At 53.2% G+C, this 17,956-nt stretch overlaps 1 protein-coding gene across 4 annotated transcripts in view; it reads right to left on the bottom strand.

Moving 5' to 3' along the window:
• Nucleotides 1-17,956, bottom strand: part of MYO10 (myosin X) — a 195,609-nt gene that overhangs the window by 157,127 nt on the left and 20,526 nt on the right. For all 4 annotated transcript variants that reach the window (XM_025436397.3, XM_049109422.1, XM_049109424.1 and 1 more), the window contains exon 2: nucleotides 278-376. In XM_025436397.3, the coding sequence (XP_025292182.1) occupies nucleotides 278-376 (99 nt within the window). The remainder of the gene's footprint in view (nucleotides 1-277; nucleotides 377-17,956) is intronic.

The following is a 17,956-nucleotide window of genomic DNA, read 5'->3' as shown; positions in this document are numbered from 1 at the left end:
GACACGCGCGCGCCCCACACATTGGGGTGTGTTTGCCGAGATCCCCAGGAGGGAAGCGGCCCCTCGTGGCCCCTCTGCCCCGCGCTGCTCAGAACACTTGGTCTGATCCATTTGGAGAATCTCATGGCGTCTCCACCCCCGGAGGTGTACGTGACACAGTCTTCTCCGGATCTGGTTCCCCGCCCAGGAAAAAATGCTAAGGCGCTGGGGGAGGCGGGGGGACGTAGATGCCCCGGAGCAGATGCCCGGGCGCAGGTGCGCGGGGCTGCAGGCTCACCTGGCCGTAGTCCGTCCGGAAGACCACGACGCCCTCGGCGCAGGAGCTCACGGTACTCGGGAAATGCTGCCCGTTTTCTCTCAGCCAGACCCGCGCCCCCTGCGAACAGAAAGAAGACGTTTTAACGGGGAGTTTGCATTGCGTTCCGTGGCCAATCACCGCCTCCAAATTACGGGCCGCTCCATTCCTTTAAGGGGAAAAACCCCCCAAACACCACACTTTTTAAAAAGCCAGTAATTTGCTCCGACAGGAGCCACTCGGGGAAGGCCGACCGAGGGCCCTGGGGGAGGCGAACCTGTGACACCCCCCCCCAGAGCGGGGTCGCGGACGACCTCCGGTGGCTCACCAGTGCCCGGCGCTGCCCCGGCCTTCCGGGCGGACGTGGGGGCACCGCAACCGGCCGAGCATCACAAGATGGAAGGAACACGCCCCCCGGCAGTGGGGTTCCCGAAACCAGATGAACCAGGTCCCTGGGGCGCAGCAGGCCTCGGAGAGCCTCTGGCTCTGCGGCTGCGGGCCCCACCGCCCGCCCCGTGCACGCCCCGTGCCGCCTGCCTGCTGGCCCCGAGCCCGGGCGGCAAGGTCGCGCTCCGGGCGGGCACAAGTTTCAGCACAGGTCGCAGCCAGCACCCAGCTGGGAGGCGCGCCAGCCTCCTGTCCCGCCATCCCGCGCCCGGCTCTCAGGACGGTGGCCGGAGGCCGCACTCTCCAGACCCCTCGGGTTTCACCTGCCGCCTGACCTTTGGCGTCGGGTTTATTTCCCTGTTTTATCCGCGTCCCCTCCCCCCGCCCCGGGCGAATGAAACTCGCACAGTATCCGCCTTTTCGGCGATCAGCTGCCTCCTACTTGATTTCACAACAATGAAAACCACTTGCTTCCAAGAACAAGTGATAAAGGTTTGAAGCGACGACCGGGTGTTCGCGGGTCTAATGACAGAGAATCCCTCCGTGTGACATACGCGGGACACTGAGCTTTAAGTTCTCATGAAGTCATTTCTACTTTGCTCAGTGTCACCAATCCCAACAAAAATCACCCCCAACAAGCGCATCCTCACGTCGCAAGTGCATTAACGTGGAAATACTACCCCTGAGTGAGCACTTCAAACGACACACGGGACAACTTTCTCCAGGAATTTCAACCTCATTTTATCGGTGTACTTCATGTGTTTGGATTTCAGATATTATGCGAAATATTTAAAATCTATTGATCAGAGGGTCTTCAACTTCTCACGGAAGGGGCTGCTACTAGTCTCTTGACACAGAGTTGGCGGGAGATAAATAATATAGAAGGAATTCATCACTTTATGCTGATTTTCTGAAGGAGTCGTTTATGAGAATGGTAAGACGTTCCGCGCCCGGTGCGGAGCCCAACACAGGGGCTCCCAACCCCGAGACCGTGACCTGGGCCCTGATAAGAGTCGACGCTTTCGCCCTGAGCCGCTCGGGCGCCCCCACCTTCCGCTACGACGAACTGTGTTTATGGAGAGCAAAACCAGTAGCTGACTTCCAGTACGGGGGCCGTGATGGGCACGGCCGGGGCTGGGCGTCAGGACGCCTGGTCTACCCCCACTCACCCAGTGGGCCACTGTCCCCCTCCAGGGCGACGCAAACAGCCAGCCCTGCCTGCACCGCCACACAGCCCATGACGGACCACGTCTCAAACCCCCTCCATTCCCTCCATGCTCTCCCCACGCATCGTACTATTTGTCCCCTTAGAGTAATTCATTAATTAAATAAATGAATTAGGGGCGCCCGGGGGGCTCAGTGGCTGAGCATCTGCCTTCAGGGCGTGACCCCAGGGTCCTGAGATCGAGTCTCGCACCGGGCTCCCCGCAGGGAGCCTGCTTCTCCCTCTGCCTGCCATTCCCCCTGTTTGTGTTGTCACATAAATATATAAAATCTTTTTTTAAAAAATAAAATCAATGCACAACTAAAATATAACAACACAGAGGTCACTGTAATGGCCAGCTATCACACTCCCAGCCATGTGTTACCTCCTACCTGTCCGGAGGGAAAATTAAAGAAGATACAGAAATCTGACTTGGGGCCCCCGGAGGGCTCAGTCAGTGCAGCAGGCGACACTTGATGTTGGGGCTGTGAGTTCCTGCCCCACACTGGGTGTAGAGATTATTCACAAATTTCTTTAAAAATCTTTAAAAAAGGGGATCCCTGGGTGGCTCAGGGGTTTAGCGCCTGCCTTTGGCCCAGGGCGTGATCCTGGGGTCCTGGGATCGAGTCCCGCATCGGGCTCTCTGCATGGAGCCTGCTTCTCCCTCTGCCTGTGTCTCTGCCTCTCTCATGAATAAATAAATAAAATCTGAAAAAAAAATCCTAAAAAAAATAACTGACTTAAAATGACTCCCTTGTTGCCATTAACCACCTTGTTTGGAGCAGAACCAGAACTAGCCAGGGACGCGGGATCCCAAGTCCACCCCGAGTCTGGTTGACGTGCTCGGGGCGAGCCTCCCGGTCCACGTGACCGGCTCCCGGAGTTCCCTTGGGGTGCCAAGGCTCTCCTAGCATCCCTCCCAACTTCCCTTGGGGAGCTCGACGCCCTCCCACAGCATTCCCTCTCTCCGCACGCGGGGGGGGGGGGGGGGTCCGCACTTCTTCAACCTTCCCTCCAAAGAGGGGTGGAAATCCTCCACAGGCACAGGCAGAGACGGAGTGTGAAGCCTTCGTCCAGGAGCCCAGGAGCCCAGGAGCCCAGGAGCCCAGGAGCCCAGGAGTCCAGGAGTCCAGGAGCCCAGGAGCCCAGGAGTCCAGGAGTCCAGGAGTCCAGGAGCCCAGGAGCCCGCCTTACGTACAGAACGCAGAACATCAAGACGGTGAGTTCCCGTCTCCGCAGAGGTGAGTCCTGGACCTCCGGGCGGCAGCTCGGACTGAGACTCGGGGACCCCCCAGAATCCCCCCTGCGACCGCCTGTCCGTCCTGACCGAGCGGCGGACAGCTGCTTCCAAGAAGACGACGGGCTTCCGTCACCCTCTAAGGCTCTTCTCGCACGCGTCACTCCACACCACGACCACATCGTCGGATCACCTAGAAGACGACTTCCAAGCGCCTGAACTACTTTTATCTACTTAAGTAATCTCTACACCCAACGTGGGGCTGGATCCCACTCTCTGGGATCGAGAGTGACATGATCGACTGACTGAGCCCGCCAGGCGCCCCGTTTCTATCCTCTTTTTAGTTTACACATTAGAGACTGCGCATTTTAAAGCTCTGAGATACTTGCACACGCTCACTCTCTCTCTTTCTCTCTCAAATGGAAACTTTCAAAGTTCTACACGGTGAGAACTTTTACTCATCAGGTAAAATCATGAAACCATAATCCACAGTGCTCCTCCATCCTCCAAATCCTAAATCTGAAGCACTGTTCACTTGGACCTGTACTATTCTTTGTAAAAAAAGTTTTTATTATCAAAATGGATTTCATGTATTTCCCAATTATTAAAATCATCTACTGGGACACCCGGGTGACTCAGGGATTGAGTGTCTGCCTTTGGCTCAGGTCGTGACCCCAGGGTTCTGGGATCAAGTCCAGCATCAGGCTCCCTGCATGGAGGCGGCTTCTCCCTCTGCCTGTGTCCCTGCCTCTGTTTCCCTCATGCATAAATAAATAAAATCTTTAAAAAATGTTTTTAAATCGTCTACTTAGTAAGAATCAAATATTTTTATTGTGAAACATTGCTGAATTGGTATAAATTGTCACGAGGATTAACACCAACCTGACTTCCAGAAGCCACTCGGGATGTGGTTTCTTTCACTGGAGTTTTGTTGTGTGACTTTTTACCTTCTCCTGTGAAGGTTCCATAAAGCCCTTTGCTGACACAGTCCTACAGGATCAAAGGCACACAGGGCTCAACCTCCTCAGTCCAAAGGTCTTTTATCAGGTGTGAAGAGCTGCGGACAAGCGAGTCCTAGGAAATGCCCCAGCCGCAGCTCTAAAGCCCATTGGCCGGTTCCCACTAGACCGACAGCCGCTGGCCTCCAAGGCAGGCAGGGAGACGCATTCGAAACCCTCCTCTGTTCCTTGAAAAAGTTGAAACTGGCGATTGCCATGAAATCGGAACTGCACAAACCAAAGTGGGTATTTGTACATGGGTTTTTCCCGGTGGTTTCTCTGAGCCCCGCAGATGTTCTGCGTCCATTCTATGCGAATAGAAGGCACATGCCCAGGTCGGGAAGAGAGGCCACCCGCAGGCATTTGGGCATGAGGTCACACGCGGACACTGAGCAGACCATCCGAGTTTGCGTGGGCAGGAAGAGCGGCCCGCCGTACGCAAGCCGTTAGGTTCTGTGCTTGTCAACTAAGGCCGATAATTTAATGCACACTTCAGGGAGCCTAGCCTACGGAGAGCGCGCACAATTTGAGTTTAAAAACGTCCTTACAAGATTGCTCAGAACCTACACGTTGTATTAAAAAGTTGGGCAAGTTTTCATCGTAATCTATGAAACGGACAGATGTTAAATTTAACAGCCAAAAACTTTCCTGCGCATAATCGCCAGCAACATTTTTACGACACAAAGCACTTGCACAAAAGTTCCCATCTCCTTTGATCAGGAACAAGCCCGTAAGACAGGGAGGCAAGTGATACCATCCCTTCTCCGGAAGCGAGGTTCACAGGGGTTCGACTTTCCGTCACCAGCAAATGATTTCCTGGATATCATTAGAAAAAAAAAAAAAAAAAAGCCTGTACCAACTGTGGGTGAGGATGTAAAGTGGTATACCCACGTTAGAAAACAGTTTGGCAGTTTCTTAAAAAGCTAAACACAATCTTACTATTGGCTCTATGTCCTCAAATGTCTCAAAAAGTCTTGCATGCAGGGGCGCCGGGGAGGCTCCGTTGCCTTCCTCTCAGGCCAAAATCCTGGGGTCCTGGGATCGCCCCCTGGGGTCCCAGATCAGCAGGGCGTCTGCTTCTCCCTTTGCCCCTTCACACCCCCCACCCCAGCTCATGCTGTGTGTGTCTCTCTCTAATAAGTAAAAGCTTTAAAAATATATATTGCATGTGAATATTTGGAGTATTAATAGCAAAATACCAAAAATCATTTGAATGACCGCTCACTGCCATAGAGACAAATAAAATGTAGTAAGTCCACACAATGGAACTCTTCCAAATCATGGGAAAAAAAATTGATGTCCAAACCTACATACTTCCCAACTGCACCTGCACACCCTTACCCATTCCGTAATGTGAAACATCCAAATGTGTCTCTATCACCGGGTGGTGAGAGGTCAAGAAACGTACCCAGACACCCGCACGCACGCACATGCCTGCACCCCCAAAGGGCAGGTGAGGGCGGAGCGGGAGCTCTGAGGACCCGGGCTGAATTCAAGTCGCTGCTCTCCGCTCGTGCCAACGAGGGACCCTTGCCCAAAGGATCCAAAGAGGAGGCCGTGGCCCCTGACTCAGTGTCTCCTGGTCTCCCCCTGGAGAAGGAGCACAACCCCGGCCAAGGCGGACTTGCGGTGGCTCCTCCGGGGTAGAGAACCGCATCTGGCGCTTCCCCAGCCCCCTGCACCCCGCACTGTGAAGTGGCCTGCAAGGCTCACCCCCAGCCCTCGACACAGGGTTCGCTGATCCTACTGGAGGTGAAGAGGATAAAACCACCAGCATAGACGGCAGCCTACTTCTAAGGACTACTGTAGTTCTCTTTGGTTCTAAAAAGGATGGTCTCTCCCAAACTTTGGAGGAAAAAAACAAAAAAAGTTGAAAAAGGCGGCAGGGAAACGAACCTAAAGAGAGATAACGAGGACAGCATGTTGTCGTTAGGGATTCACAGAAAAGAGAGCACTCCTCCCACCCAGACACAAACTCCGCCTCGACCCCGAACTGGCGCCGCACCTGCTTTCCTCCCTGAAGTGCTTCTGCGGCCTGGGTTAGGTCCCACCGTTCCCGAGTCTCTAACGGCCTACACGGTAAAGTCACAGCGCGTTAGGAAATGTAATTTTTTTTCTTTTTTTTTTAAGACAGAGGGGTCAGATAATTTTGTAATGGCTAAATTAATAGGACTCTTCAGATCTGCAGGGGCAGCTGGAAAAGCACACGACTCTTGAATCTCAGGTTTGTGAGTTCAAGCCCCATGTGGGGTATAAAAATCCGTTAAAAAAAATGAAAAAAAAAAAGTTACAATGCATTAAATTTGTAGTAAATTCAGCCACCAAAGGAAAGTTCTCCTCTCTTGCCTGCAAGGGCTTCTAACCTGGCATCTTCTGAGACCTCTACTGGAGAAGGCCGGGCCCCTGCCTCCGACCACACTGAAATCCAGAAACGAGACGTGGATATTATACCACCAAGGATTTAAATAGCACTTTTTCCTCCACTTTTAAAAGTTGAGATACAACTGATAGATGACGTTATATTAGTGTCAGGTGCACGTGATTTAACATTTGCATATATTGAGACGATCACCACAGTAAGTCTAATGAACACCCGTCAGCACTCACACTAACAATGGGTTTTCTTGTGATGGGAACTTTTAAGATCTACCTTCTTAGCAACCTTCAAAGATACAATACAGCATTATTACCTACGCTCACCGCGCTGTACATCACATCCCAGGACTCCTTTATAACTGGACGTTTGTACCTGTTGACACCCTTTACCTACTTCGCCCGTTCCCCTGCCCCAAACACTGATCTAAGGCTGTTTTTGTTTTTTTTCCCCAAGGGTGGGGGTTAGCTTCCACATATAAGTGAAATCTCCCCTGTTTCATAGTCATTTTTTTTTTCCTGTTGGGAGTAGGAACATCTTTTCAACTGAACTGATTTTTTTTTCCTGATCTTTATTCAAATCCATTTTAAAAGGCACATGGCTTTTACAACACACAGACTTCTCGTGCTGGTTTCTCAACCTGGTATCAGTGACATTTGGGTCGAGGTAATTACTGATTGGGGGTGCGGGGACGGTCCTAGTTGAGAACCACGGAGCTTGACGTTCTAGAGCCACAGCCAGATCAGGGTGTTCAAAACCCCTCACGGCCAGTGACCTCATTAACTGAAAGCAGACTCCATTTCCACAACCTCCCAGAGTAGGATCAGTCACATGCAGCCTACCTGGGGCAGATCTAATTTCTGGGGGCATTAAACCAGGTGCAAACAGAAGGGAGGGGGTGGCGACAGGATTCAAAGTGCTTGACGAACAGGGAAAAAGGTCAAGGAGGCAGATGGTTTGAGGGTGCGGGAGGGATGCTCTTCTCCTGTGTCCAGTCTGTTTTCTTTTTCATGTTAATTAGAACAGACTTTTAATGTTTTTACACAGATGACTGAACTGTAAGGACAAAAACTATCCTTTACGCTCTTCACCCCCAGGAGCTATTTCAACCTCCCACTGCTCACAAACCCCAACACAAAACTCATCAGAGAGCCTGGAAATGGTGCCCACGAGAACGAAGAGGGGGCGGAAGCACATGCACAAAATGAGTGTGAAAAATACAGCAGGCTCAGGAGCAGGGGGGACAAAGGAGAGACGCTGGCTGGGGGCAGACCCAGCAGATTTTTTTCCCCCAGAAATGAACAGGGAAGGTGAAACGTGACTTCTCCCCTAGAGAGACGGACCCCCCTCTCGAGGGGCCCTGGAAACGCGGCGAAGGGGCGGGGACCACCGTCTCCCTGCATCCCCACACCCGTGGGTGGTCTTTCCATCCCCCAACCACACAGCGCACCGGGTGTGGGGCCCACAAGGCTGAGTGAGCCCAGACTCATGTCCTCACCTCGTGACTGCAGGGAGCTAGGCCTCAGGCTGCCCATCGTTTCTCAACGACTGTATCAGATGCCAAAGTGGAACGCTTCACCCAGCCCCACGGCTCCTTAGACTCCCAGGGGACCCTGGGTGGCTTGCGGCTCCAGCCTCAGAGGATGCAGAGTTCAACCGGGTGCTGAGGCCAGAGCTTCACCCTCAGCTGCCGAGGAGGGAAAGCTAAGAAAGGGAAGGTTCAAGAGAAAGCCATGAACAGACAGCCCGTGAGGACAGAACCGTGTGGCTTGAGGATCCCCCGTTGGTCCCATTTTACTGCTGGCTGTGGAACAGGGTAGCCCTGGTCTTCTGTATAGGCAACCCCAACAACCGTCCTATGCCCATCGGAGCGGACGCCACCACTAGATTCCAGAGGAAAACGTGTTGCTGACATTCTGCTGCAGACTCTCAGGAGTAACTGCCCCCACCCTAAGACGATGCCAGCAGCATTAGGTAACTCCCCAGATAGGCCTCTAGAGAAGTCCTTGATGGTATTGTTGAAATGCTGCATATTTTTAGAAGAAATGCATTCCAGCTATTTGCAGCTAGGTCACCCTCAGCTTCATTAACGTCATTTCCTGGTCTGGCCTATGGGCCTACAGACCATCTGTTGTACTATCTCCACAGGTAGACGTGTAGTGTCCCCCACAACTAGCTCAAACACACCGAAAACACAGTACGGCTGCAAAGGGAGGCCTGGCTGCACTCATCATATAGTCAGGACAATCTGCCCATGTCTTTGCATAGCTCCTTAAGATCCCGCAGCCCCGGGATCCCTGGGTGGCGCAGCGCTTTAGCGCCTGCCTTTGGCCCAGGGCGCGAGCCTGGAGACCCGGGATCGAATCCCACGTCAGGCTCCTGGTGCATGGAGCCTGCTTCTCCCTCTGCCTGTGTCTCTGCCTCTCTCTCTCTCTCTCTCTCTCTCTCTCTGTGACTATCATAAATAAATAAAATTAAAAAAAAAAAAAAGATCCCGCAGCCCCCACCCCACCAGGAAGGATCATGAGCACTCACATCTTTGCCTCTCGTCCTCTTGTACAGAGGGTCAAACTCTGTACCGCTAGAAGCTACCTGGAAGGGCAGCTTCCATGCAGAGGACGTGAAAAGTATAGGAATGGTAGGAGATAAAGGGGGAAGAAGAAGAAGAAAAGGAGAAAAAGCATCACCAACCAGAAACTAACCTTTGGCTCACTGTTCCCCAGATAAAGATACAAAGACTCACCGGCATCCCCGATCCCGGATCCAAAAATCAAAACCAAACAAACTATATTAGATGGCGAGATGCCTCAGTTATGACCCCGTGATGCTGTAAAGAGTTTACTCCGCGGCTGCTACGGGCTTCCAACTTGCCAACTGATTCAGTCCTGATTTCATATTCTAATTTTTTTCTACCATCCTCACAATTCCTTAAAACAGCTTTTTAGTTACTCTTGTAAACTACTGACTAGAAATAATCCCAGAAAGAATACTGAAAGAAAGGAGACATCCCCAAGCTGCTGAGATAATCTCAAGCAGGGAGAATCCAAGGAACCAAAATCAGACGAGTCCATTAGTCAACCAATCGTCATGCAAGCCAACACATATGTGTTGAAAAGAAAACAAATGAGGCTAAAGAATCCGTCAACACACCTGAAATTCATCCACCGTCTGTAAGTCACTCCCGGTGAGGCCGGGCATCCACCCACCCCCGGCCCACTCCTCCTACAAATATCTTTCGAGCTCCCTATTTCGTACCAGACGCTGTGAAAGATTCAGCAGGACACAAAACTGCTGCTGCTTTAAAGAGCTTACATTATACCCAAGATAAAGTTTGCCTTTCCTGATACCTTCCCCATCCACTCTCTTCCCAAGGAAATAATTATGCACCATGAGGAGACCAAGTCAAGACAGACAAGTAGGTAAATGGAAGAAAGGACACGCAGATTTTATAAAATGAATGAAACTCTTGTGATGCTAACAACTCTCGAAAACCAGTGAGAAATCCTCCCTAAGCGACTTAAAACTGTACCCCTTTCTTCCTTTGAGAGGAAACAGTGGGTATGGAACAGAAGGGGCAGTAAAAGACCAGCATGAGATGTTTGCCCTCTTCATGAAGAGAATACCAGATATTCTTTACCTCTTACTTCCTAGAGTTTATTGTTCTTTCCTATTCTTGATCTGAATAATTTGTATATATATATAAAAAAAACAACCCTACAAATAAAAACTGATAGGATGATCTCAATGAAATCCTGTTCCGGCTACTGTATGTTTTTAGGGGGAAAAAAAAACCCATAAACTTACTTGGAACAGGAGTTTGTCATCCATTACTCCCTAAAAATGAACCAAGAACACAGTAAATAAACTTAACTCAGCTACTTCTCACTTCTGTGGCATCTCTACGAATTCCTTTGCAGAATTTTATTAAAATTGTTATTATTGGGCACCCCGGGTGGCTCAGCGGTTTAGCGCCTGCCTTCGGCCCAGGGCCTGATCCTGGAGACCCGGGATCGAGTCCCACATCGGGCTCCCTGCATGGAGCCTGCTTCTCCCTCTGCCTGTGTCTCTGCCTCTTTCTCTGTCTCTCATGAATAAATAAATAAAATCTTTTTAAAAAATTGTTATTTATTAAATTTCAAGAACAGTTGTTGTGTTCCGTAAAATTATACTTTTTTGAACTAAAAAGAGCTTAAAAAGTAATCTAGTCCAATCAAAGAGACAGACCGCAGGTTGGCGAGAATGTGGAGAAACTAGGACCCGTATGCCCCGCTGCCAGGAGGTACCACGGCACCGCTGCTCTGGGAGCTGCCCAGCAGTTCCTCTACAGGGTAAGCATAGCGTCACCTACGACCCAGAAATTCCCTTCTTAGGTAGATATACCCCAGAGAAATGGAAGTCCATGTCCACACATCGAAACCTGGATACGAACCTTCACAGCAGCGTTATTCGCAAAAGCCCAAAAGTGGAAATCACCCCAACAGTCCATCCACTGATGAACAGGTTCTTCTAGAATGTGACACGTTCACACGACGGCATATCGCTCAGTGATAAGAAGGATGAAGAACCGGCGCACGTGACACCGTGGGTAAGACCTGAAAACATTATGCTCAGCGGAAGACGCCACACAGGACCACGTGTGGTCTGATTCCGTTTCTACGACGCGTCGAGAAGGTAAATGCACCCGGGGCTGGGTGGAGGCACTGACTGCTAATCGGTGGAGGGCTTTCTTGCCATTGCTTTTTTTGGGTTTTTTTTTTTTTTTTTTTGAGTGATGAAAACCTGCTGGAATCAGATGGTGATGGTTGCACGACTGTCTCTCTCCAGCAGTATTCACAGGTACTAATACACTAGTCCTAGTAATTAGTGAATATTCCGAAACCCACCCAACTGTGTGTGTCAAAGGGGTGGATTTTCAGTTGTGCGAATTACTCTGCAAATAACAAAGAGGAGAGGAAGAGAGACCAACATTCACACAGACAAACTCACCCCCGACCCCGTTGCCTGCTGGATCCCGCCATCCCAGGGGCCACCGTCGCCCTGACCCCCCTTCCTCCATACACCCAGAAAGTCCCCTTCTCAGGTCACGCTGCTTCTGATGGGCTCTCCAGGATTCACGAGCAAAGATGTGTCCGTTAGTAGTTTGTAACACCCAAAGGTCATAACATTCGGGAGACACCAGGAGGCAATTCACTCCTCCAGAAACTGTTGCAGGTGCTTCCCGTAGGGCCCCGAAACCACAGTCCCCTCCGTGCTCTGACTGTTTGACGCAGGCTTGGATCTGCACCCTCTGTATGACAGGAGGCCGGGACGGCTTGGTTTCATGCCGTTGAACCTCCAGCACCCGGAACAAGGCCAGACGGCCTAGATGAAGGCCAAAAATTAATTAATCTCTCTCAATCTCAAGCCCCACCTCCATCCCAAACCCCTGCTCAACGGGCAAGAGATGAGAACCGAGCTGCTCGCAGGGACCAGTGCCACTGCGGGTGTCGGCAGGTGTCCTAGGAACCGCCCGGGCCACTCCCCTGGAAGGGACGCGCTCACACTGGATGAGCTGAGATCTCTGCACAAAATGAGGGGTCGCGTGGCCTGTGTGTCGTGCAAGCACGAAGAGATGATGGGAGCTGGCCCAGCCAAGGGCTCCAGGGCCGGGGCTCTCGGCACACCCGCCGCACGCACCTCGGGGCGCACCCGGGGGCCCTCGGGCACCCGCCGCTTCAACCACTCTCCTCTGAACGCCTCGCCGGGGAATCGGAGAACGCACAGGCCAACCCCAGTGCAGCACGGGAACAAGCTCTTCTCTGAAACTACAGCGCTGGATGCTTTTCAGTTGGGAGGGATTTAAGAATGACTTATAACTACAGGCTACACCCACCAGGGAAGTGATGTGGGGCGGGGGTGGAGGGGTGAGGAGGATGGAAACATTTCTAAATCACCCAAGGCCCTGGGTTTGTTCTATCTACTGAGATTTCATCTAAATAGAATTATTTCTCTCCTACGCCAAAATCCATTTCCAGTTCTTTCCATATTCCATCTCCTCTTGGGTGGCCACAGAGTAGGAACAGGACACTCTTGGTTTTTGTTTTTTTTTTTTTCCATAGAAAGGCAGCATGTCCAAAAGCCCAACGGCAATGCTACTGCAAACGCAGGGGGAGTCGGAGGAGATGCTTTTCCAAGGATGTGAGGCCGTGCAGCGGCAGTGAGTACAAGACGGTCAGACTCGAGGACACAGGAGCACCGGCAGTGTGACTACCAGACAGGCTCTGGAGGGCTGTGAGTGAGGCCGGCGGTTTTTTATTGTTGTTTTAAATAGACTTTTAATTTCAGGAGCGTTTTAGATTTTACAGAGAAGTTGCAAAGATAATAGCATCCCCGTATGAACCGTCCTGCACTGTGGGTGGGAACGCAAGCTGGGGCAGCCGCTCTGGACAACTGTGTGGAGGGTCCCTAAGAAGTTAAAAACAGGGTCACCCTACAACCCAGCAATTGCACTGCTGGGAATTCACCCCCAAGATACCGATGTGGCCACCTGAAGGGACACCTGCACCCCAATGTTCACAGCAGCAGTGCCCACAGCAGCCACACTGTGGGAGGAGCATCTGTCCTCCGACGGATGGATGGACAAAGAAGATGTGGTCTATGTATACAGTGGGATATTACAGAGCCATCAAAAATATGAAATCTTGCCATTTGCAATGATGTGGATGGAACTAGAGGGAATGATGCTGAGTGAAATAAGTCAATCGGAGAAATGTAATTATTATACGATCTCACCCAAACGTGGAATTTAAGAAAACAAAACAGGCTCATAGGGGAGGAGAGGAAAAAATAAAACAAGATGAAATCATAGAGGGAGACAAACCGTGAGAGACTCTTCATCACGGGAAATAGACTGAGGGTCTCCAGAGGGGAGGGGAGGAGGGACAGGGGCACTGGGTGACGGGCACCAAGGAGGGCGCGGGAGGTGCCGAGCACTGGGAGCTACGTAAGACTGATGATCGCTGACCTCGACCTCTGAAACCAATAATACATTCTATGTTACTTAATTGAACTTAAATCAAAATGTTTTAAAAATAGAGTCCCCGTACGTCCGTCATACAGGTTCCCCCAGTTGCCCTCATCTTGCATGGCCGGGACGCACCTGTCACAACTAAGGAACTGACAAAGGTACTTTACATCAGGCTCCACACCTCCTTTGGAGTCCACCAGTTTTTCCTTTATGTCCTTTTTGCTGTCCCAGAATCCGCGGGTCCCCGTTTCACCATCCAGAGAGGAGACACAGATACCACCTACGCCCCCAGGTTTCTGTGAGGATCAGACGGGCCGACAGCACAGGCGAGTGCAGCGTCAGGAATACCCCCGAAGAGCGCACGTGGCCACACGGACGCTGTGCCCGACACGCAGCCTGAAGATTCACCGCAGACCTTACTTCCAAGAAGTCTGCGGCCCCCGGGGCGGGGGGTGCAAAGTTGAAATAGGTAACGTCAGCCCCAAGCCGCAAGGGCCCCTCGGGGGCATCCGCACAGAGCCTGCACCCGGGCGGGCGTGCACAGAGGAAGCAGGGCTCCCACCAGCGCAGTCCTGAGGGATGAAGTGGACGGACTCCCCGAGGGCAGGTGGAAACCGGGTCGAAAGGTCAGTCCTCTGCAAATTAGCCAAGCGCCAGCGTAGGCCAGGACACAATGGAAAGTGGCTCAGCCGCTCTACGTAATCGCCGTCCATAAACTATTAACAGCCCCACACAGCTGAACAAAGAAGGCATTCACCTTTGTCCAGTCCGAGAAGAAACAAGTCTCAGACTCTCCCCACCGAGCTTCTAGAAACCACCGAGGGCTAAAGCCGCCTCCCCGCTTACCCATAAAACGGAGGCCACATGACATTGTTTTACAATGCAACGGACTTTTTTCCGACTGCATTCTTATAAAAACAAGGAACAAAACAATCCTGCAGCCAAGTCGTTTCGAAGTATCAACTCTGAATCCCCTCTCAGTTCAAAAGACGTGGCCACTCGGACCTTGGAAACACTCGGGGCCTCCCTGAGAGGGATCAACGGGCAGGCAGAAGCAGGGGCTGCCGTGAAGACCCCACTGGGGGGATGCGGAGAAGGAGCCGGGCCCGGGCGGGCTAAAGTCTGGGGCCTGCCCTGCAAACCTGGCCGGGGGCCGTCGGGGCAGGAGTCACAAAGCCCTCAGTCCCGAAGCTGAAGGAGAGCTCCCCACAGCCGGCTTCTCCGCCGCTCCTGGATGCCAGGCCCCGTCTAGACCCAAGCGGCCCTGGTCCAGAACGAAGGCCCTAAGCGGCCCTTCCCACTCCCCGGCGGCCACAGCCACCTGGGACCCGTCGTGAGCACAGGCCCAGCCCAGCAAAGGAGCTGCTTCCCGGCCCGAGGCCAGAGGACATCTCCTGGGAGTGGAGTCGGGCAAACCCATCCCGCTCCGTCCTTCCCGAACCTCTGCGGCCACGAGGGAAGCCCCCACGGCCAGTGAGCGCGCTCAGCAGAAAGCCGGACTCTGGCTGCAAGCAAAGGCACGCCCGCAAGAGCCGTCCACGCGAGCTCTCAGCCACGGGCTCCTCCGGGCACACAGGGCGGGTGGAACAGAGGGAAAGGAAGGTGGGCAAGACCCCCCGGCCCTCCCCTCTCCTCCCCTCCCTCCCGCAGTGCTCCGGGCCTGCAGAACGGAGCCCAGTGTCCGGGCCCCGGCTCACGCCACAGGCAGCTTGCGGGTCGGAGGCCGCCGACCCCGGGGGCCAAGCCAACCTCCACCCAACCCCCACGAGACAGGGGACGGTGCAGACGGGAAGTTCTCCTCTCTGACTCTACAGCTGGATCAAACACCAGGGGAGCTTGTAAACCTGGACGCCTCCCGGGGACCAGCTCCAGACGTGCAACCTGCACACTCCGCGGCCCCACCGGGATTCTGGGTCGTCGGGGAGGGGAAGTGCTCCCGCGCCGTGCCCGACCCCGTCCCCGTCCTCCGCAGGATGGGGCCTTCCAGCTGCCTGTCCACACGAACGGGGCTCCTTCCCTCACCTCCCCTCTCCCAGGGCCACCAATTCAGCGATTCTCGAAGCTGGCCCCAACGGCTTGGTGCTCTGCGGCACCCCGCGCGAAGTAAAGCAGCTGAGAAGAGCGCCGGGTTTCGAACCACGGATCCAAAGAGCTGCCCCTGGAGGGGAAGCATGCGGGCCGAGCCACACCAGGAGAAGAGACGGAAGGAAAGGCGGAGGGAAGGAGGAAGTTCGTTGACATGAATAACCTGTCCCCAAATCGAGTGCAACGCTCCTGAATAATTCCCTACACGGTGCCACGCACACCCCGGCAGTAGCCGCTTATTCAACCATTAATGCTCACTGCAACCCAAGTGGTTTGTTTTCAAATGAGTGGACAGTTATTTTTTTAAAACACATCATTTACAAGCTATTTTAGAAGCCCCCACAAAACTACCTCCCACAGGGCTGGCTTGCTGAGCACCACCTGGAGAGACGCCCTTCGGAGCATCACGGAGGGAGGGAGCCCGCGGCCCACGGACGCCCCGACACCTAACGCGTGCCAAGTGCCCCGCTGGTGCACCAAGCCAGCCTCCCCAGATAAGGCCTGTGAATCTGTGTCTAAGCCCACAACTCGGCTTTGCAAACGGCAGGAGATGTCGCTGAGAGACTCGTGCAGGTGCCCAGGCACGGTCACTGCTGCCGACGCCGGCAAACTGGAAGGCGGCTCAGGGGGCATAGACTCCTCTGCTGTCCTTACAGACGCCGCGCTGGTCGGTCAGCAGACCCTGGAAGTCTAGAGAAACCACCTCTCGGCTCCGATGCCCCAACTTAGCGCCTCTGGAGTCCTGGGGCCATCCTGCCATTAGCTGCAAGACCCAGCAACATCAGAAGGGAGACACAAACGGGCCCAAAGCCCCCTCCTCGACAGAAAAAAAGCTCCCAAAGGACGTTTAGTTTTAAAATCCTGGTGGAGGGCGTCAGGTGGCTCCGTCGGTGAAGTGTCTGCCTTGGGCTCAGGGTCCTGGGACCTGGGTCCCATGATCCCGGGACTGAGCCCCTGGTCGGGCTCCCCAGTGAGCAGGGAGGCCGCTTGTCGCCTGTGCTCTCCTTCAGCCCCTCCCCCTGCCCATGAACTCTCTCAAAAAGTAAATAAAATCTTTAAAAATAAAATAAGGGGCAGCCCGGGGGGCTCAGTGGTTTAGCGCCGCCTTCAGCCCAGGGTGTGATCCTGGAGAACTGGGCTCGAGTCCCACATCGGGCTCCCTGCATGGAGCCTGTGTCTCTGCCTCTCTCTCTCTCTCATGAATAAATAAAATATTTTAAAAAATTAAATAAAGAAAAATAAAGTAACGATCCCAGTGGATCACAGAAAACTAGCAGGGACCAAAGTGCCAAGGCGGCTGACACAGGAACCCGAACAGTCACGGGCAGCCCACCAAATGCTATCGGGCACTTGAGGGCTGCCGCTGACACCCTGCGGGCGCCCCTCACCTCAAGGGCCCCGGAGCTCCTTTGTGCTAGAGCGAGCTGACCCACAAGCATGCATGCCTCTTGCTGTCATCCGTCCCAGGCCGGGAGAGAAGCAGGCGGCCTGGGGTCCCCTGCAGCGCTCCCCGGGCTCAGGGCCGCAGGAACTGGCACCGGCGGCGGGAAGGGCTCTGAGGGGACGTTAGCAGCTCTCCAAGAGCCTGTCCTGCCTCCTGGGCGACAGCAACGTCGGACCGCTGCTCCCCGACCGAACCAGCAACAAGCCACGTGTGGAATCTTACGCTTTCTAACAACCACAGTTCTTTTTTTTTTTTTTTTAAGTGAAAAAGGGACAGGTAAGACTAATTTTAATAATGTTGTTTGACCCCATAGATGCAAACAGTGTATCACCTTGGCATGTAATCAGTATATATGTATAAAAAAAAGTATTAAGGTATTTTACATTCTTTTCTCCATACTGATTCTCAAACCCTCGTGGGTATCTGACACTCCCTGCACATCTCGATTCACGAGGCGACTATAGCAAGTGGCTCAAGCGCCGGACAGCACAGGGGCGCCCGGGGGTGGGGGTGGGGGTGGAGATGGCTAAGTGTCCACCTTGGGCTCAGGTCATGATCTCGGGTCCCGGGATCGAGCCCCACGTCGGGCTCCTGCTCAGCCAGGACCCTGCTTCTTGCTCTGCCCCTCCCCTCCTCTTGCTTGTGCATGCACATGCTCACTCGCTCTCTCTCGAATAAATAAAATGTTAAAAAATATTTAGAAGCAACAAAGTGCCGGACAACACGGATCTGGAATCTGGAGACGTCATCCTGGAGCTCAGATGGTGCTGTGTACACGAAGACAGGGAAGCCAGGTCTTCTTTCCGTTTGCTTCTTCTCCTTTTAGGGAGCAAACACGCAGATGTCCCCCAGCGACGGCCCACAAAGGTGTGTGTGACTCACCGGCCCGTCACCAGCCCCCACCATCCCCCCGAACCCACCGCAGT

Source organism: Canis lupus, chromosome 4 (assembly GCF_003254725.2).
Source record: "Canis lupus dingo isolate Sandy chromosome 4, ASM325472v2, whole genome shotgun sequence".
Taxonomy (NCBI): domain Eukaryota; kingdom Metazoa; phylum Chordata; class Mammalia; order Carnivora; family Canidae; genus Canis; species Canis lupus.
This window is presented reverse-complemented; position numbering and strand designations above follow the sequence as displayed.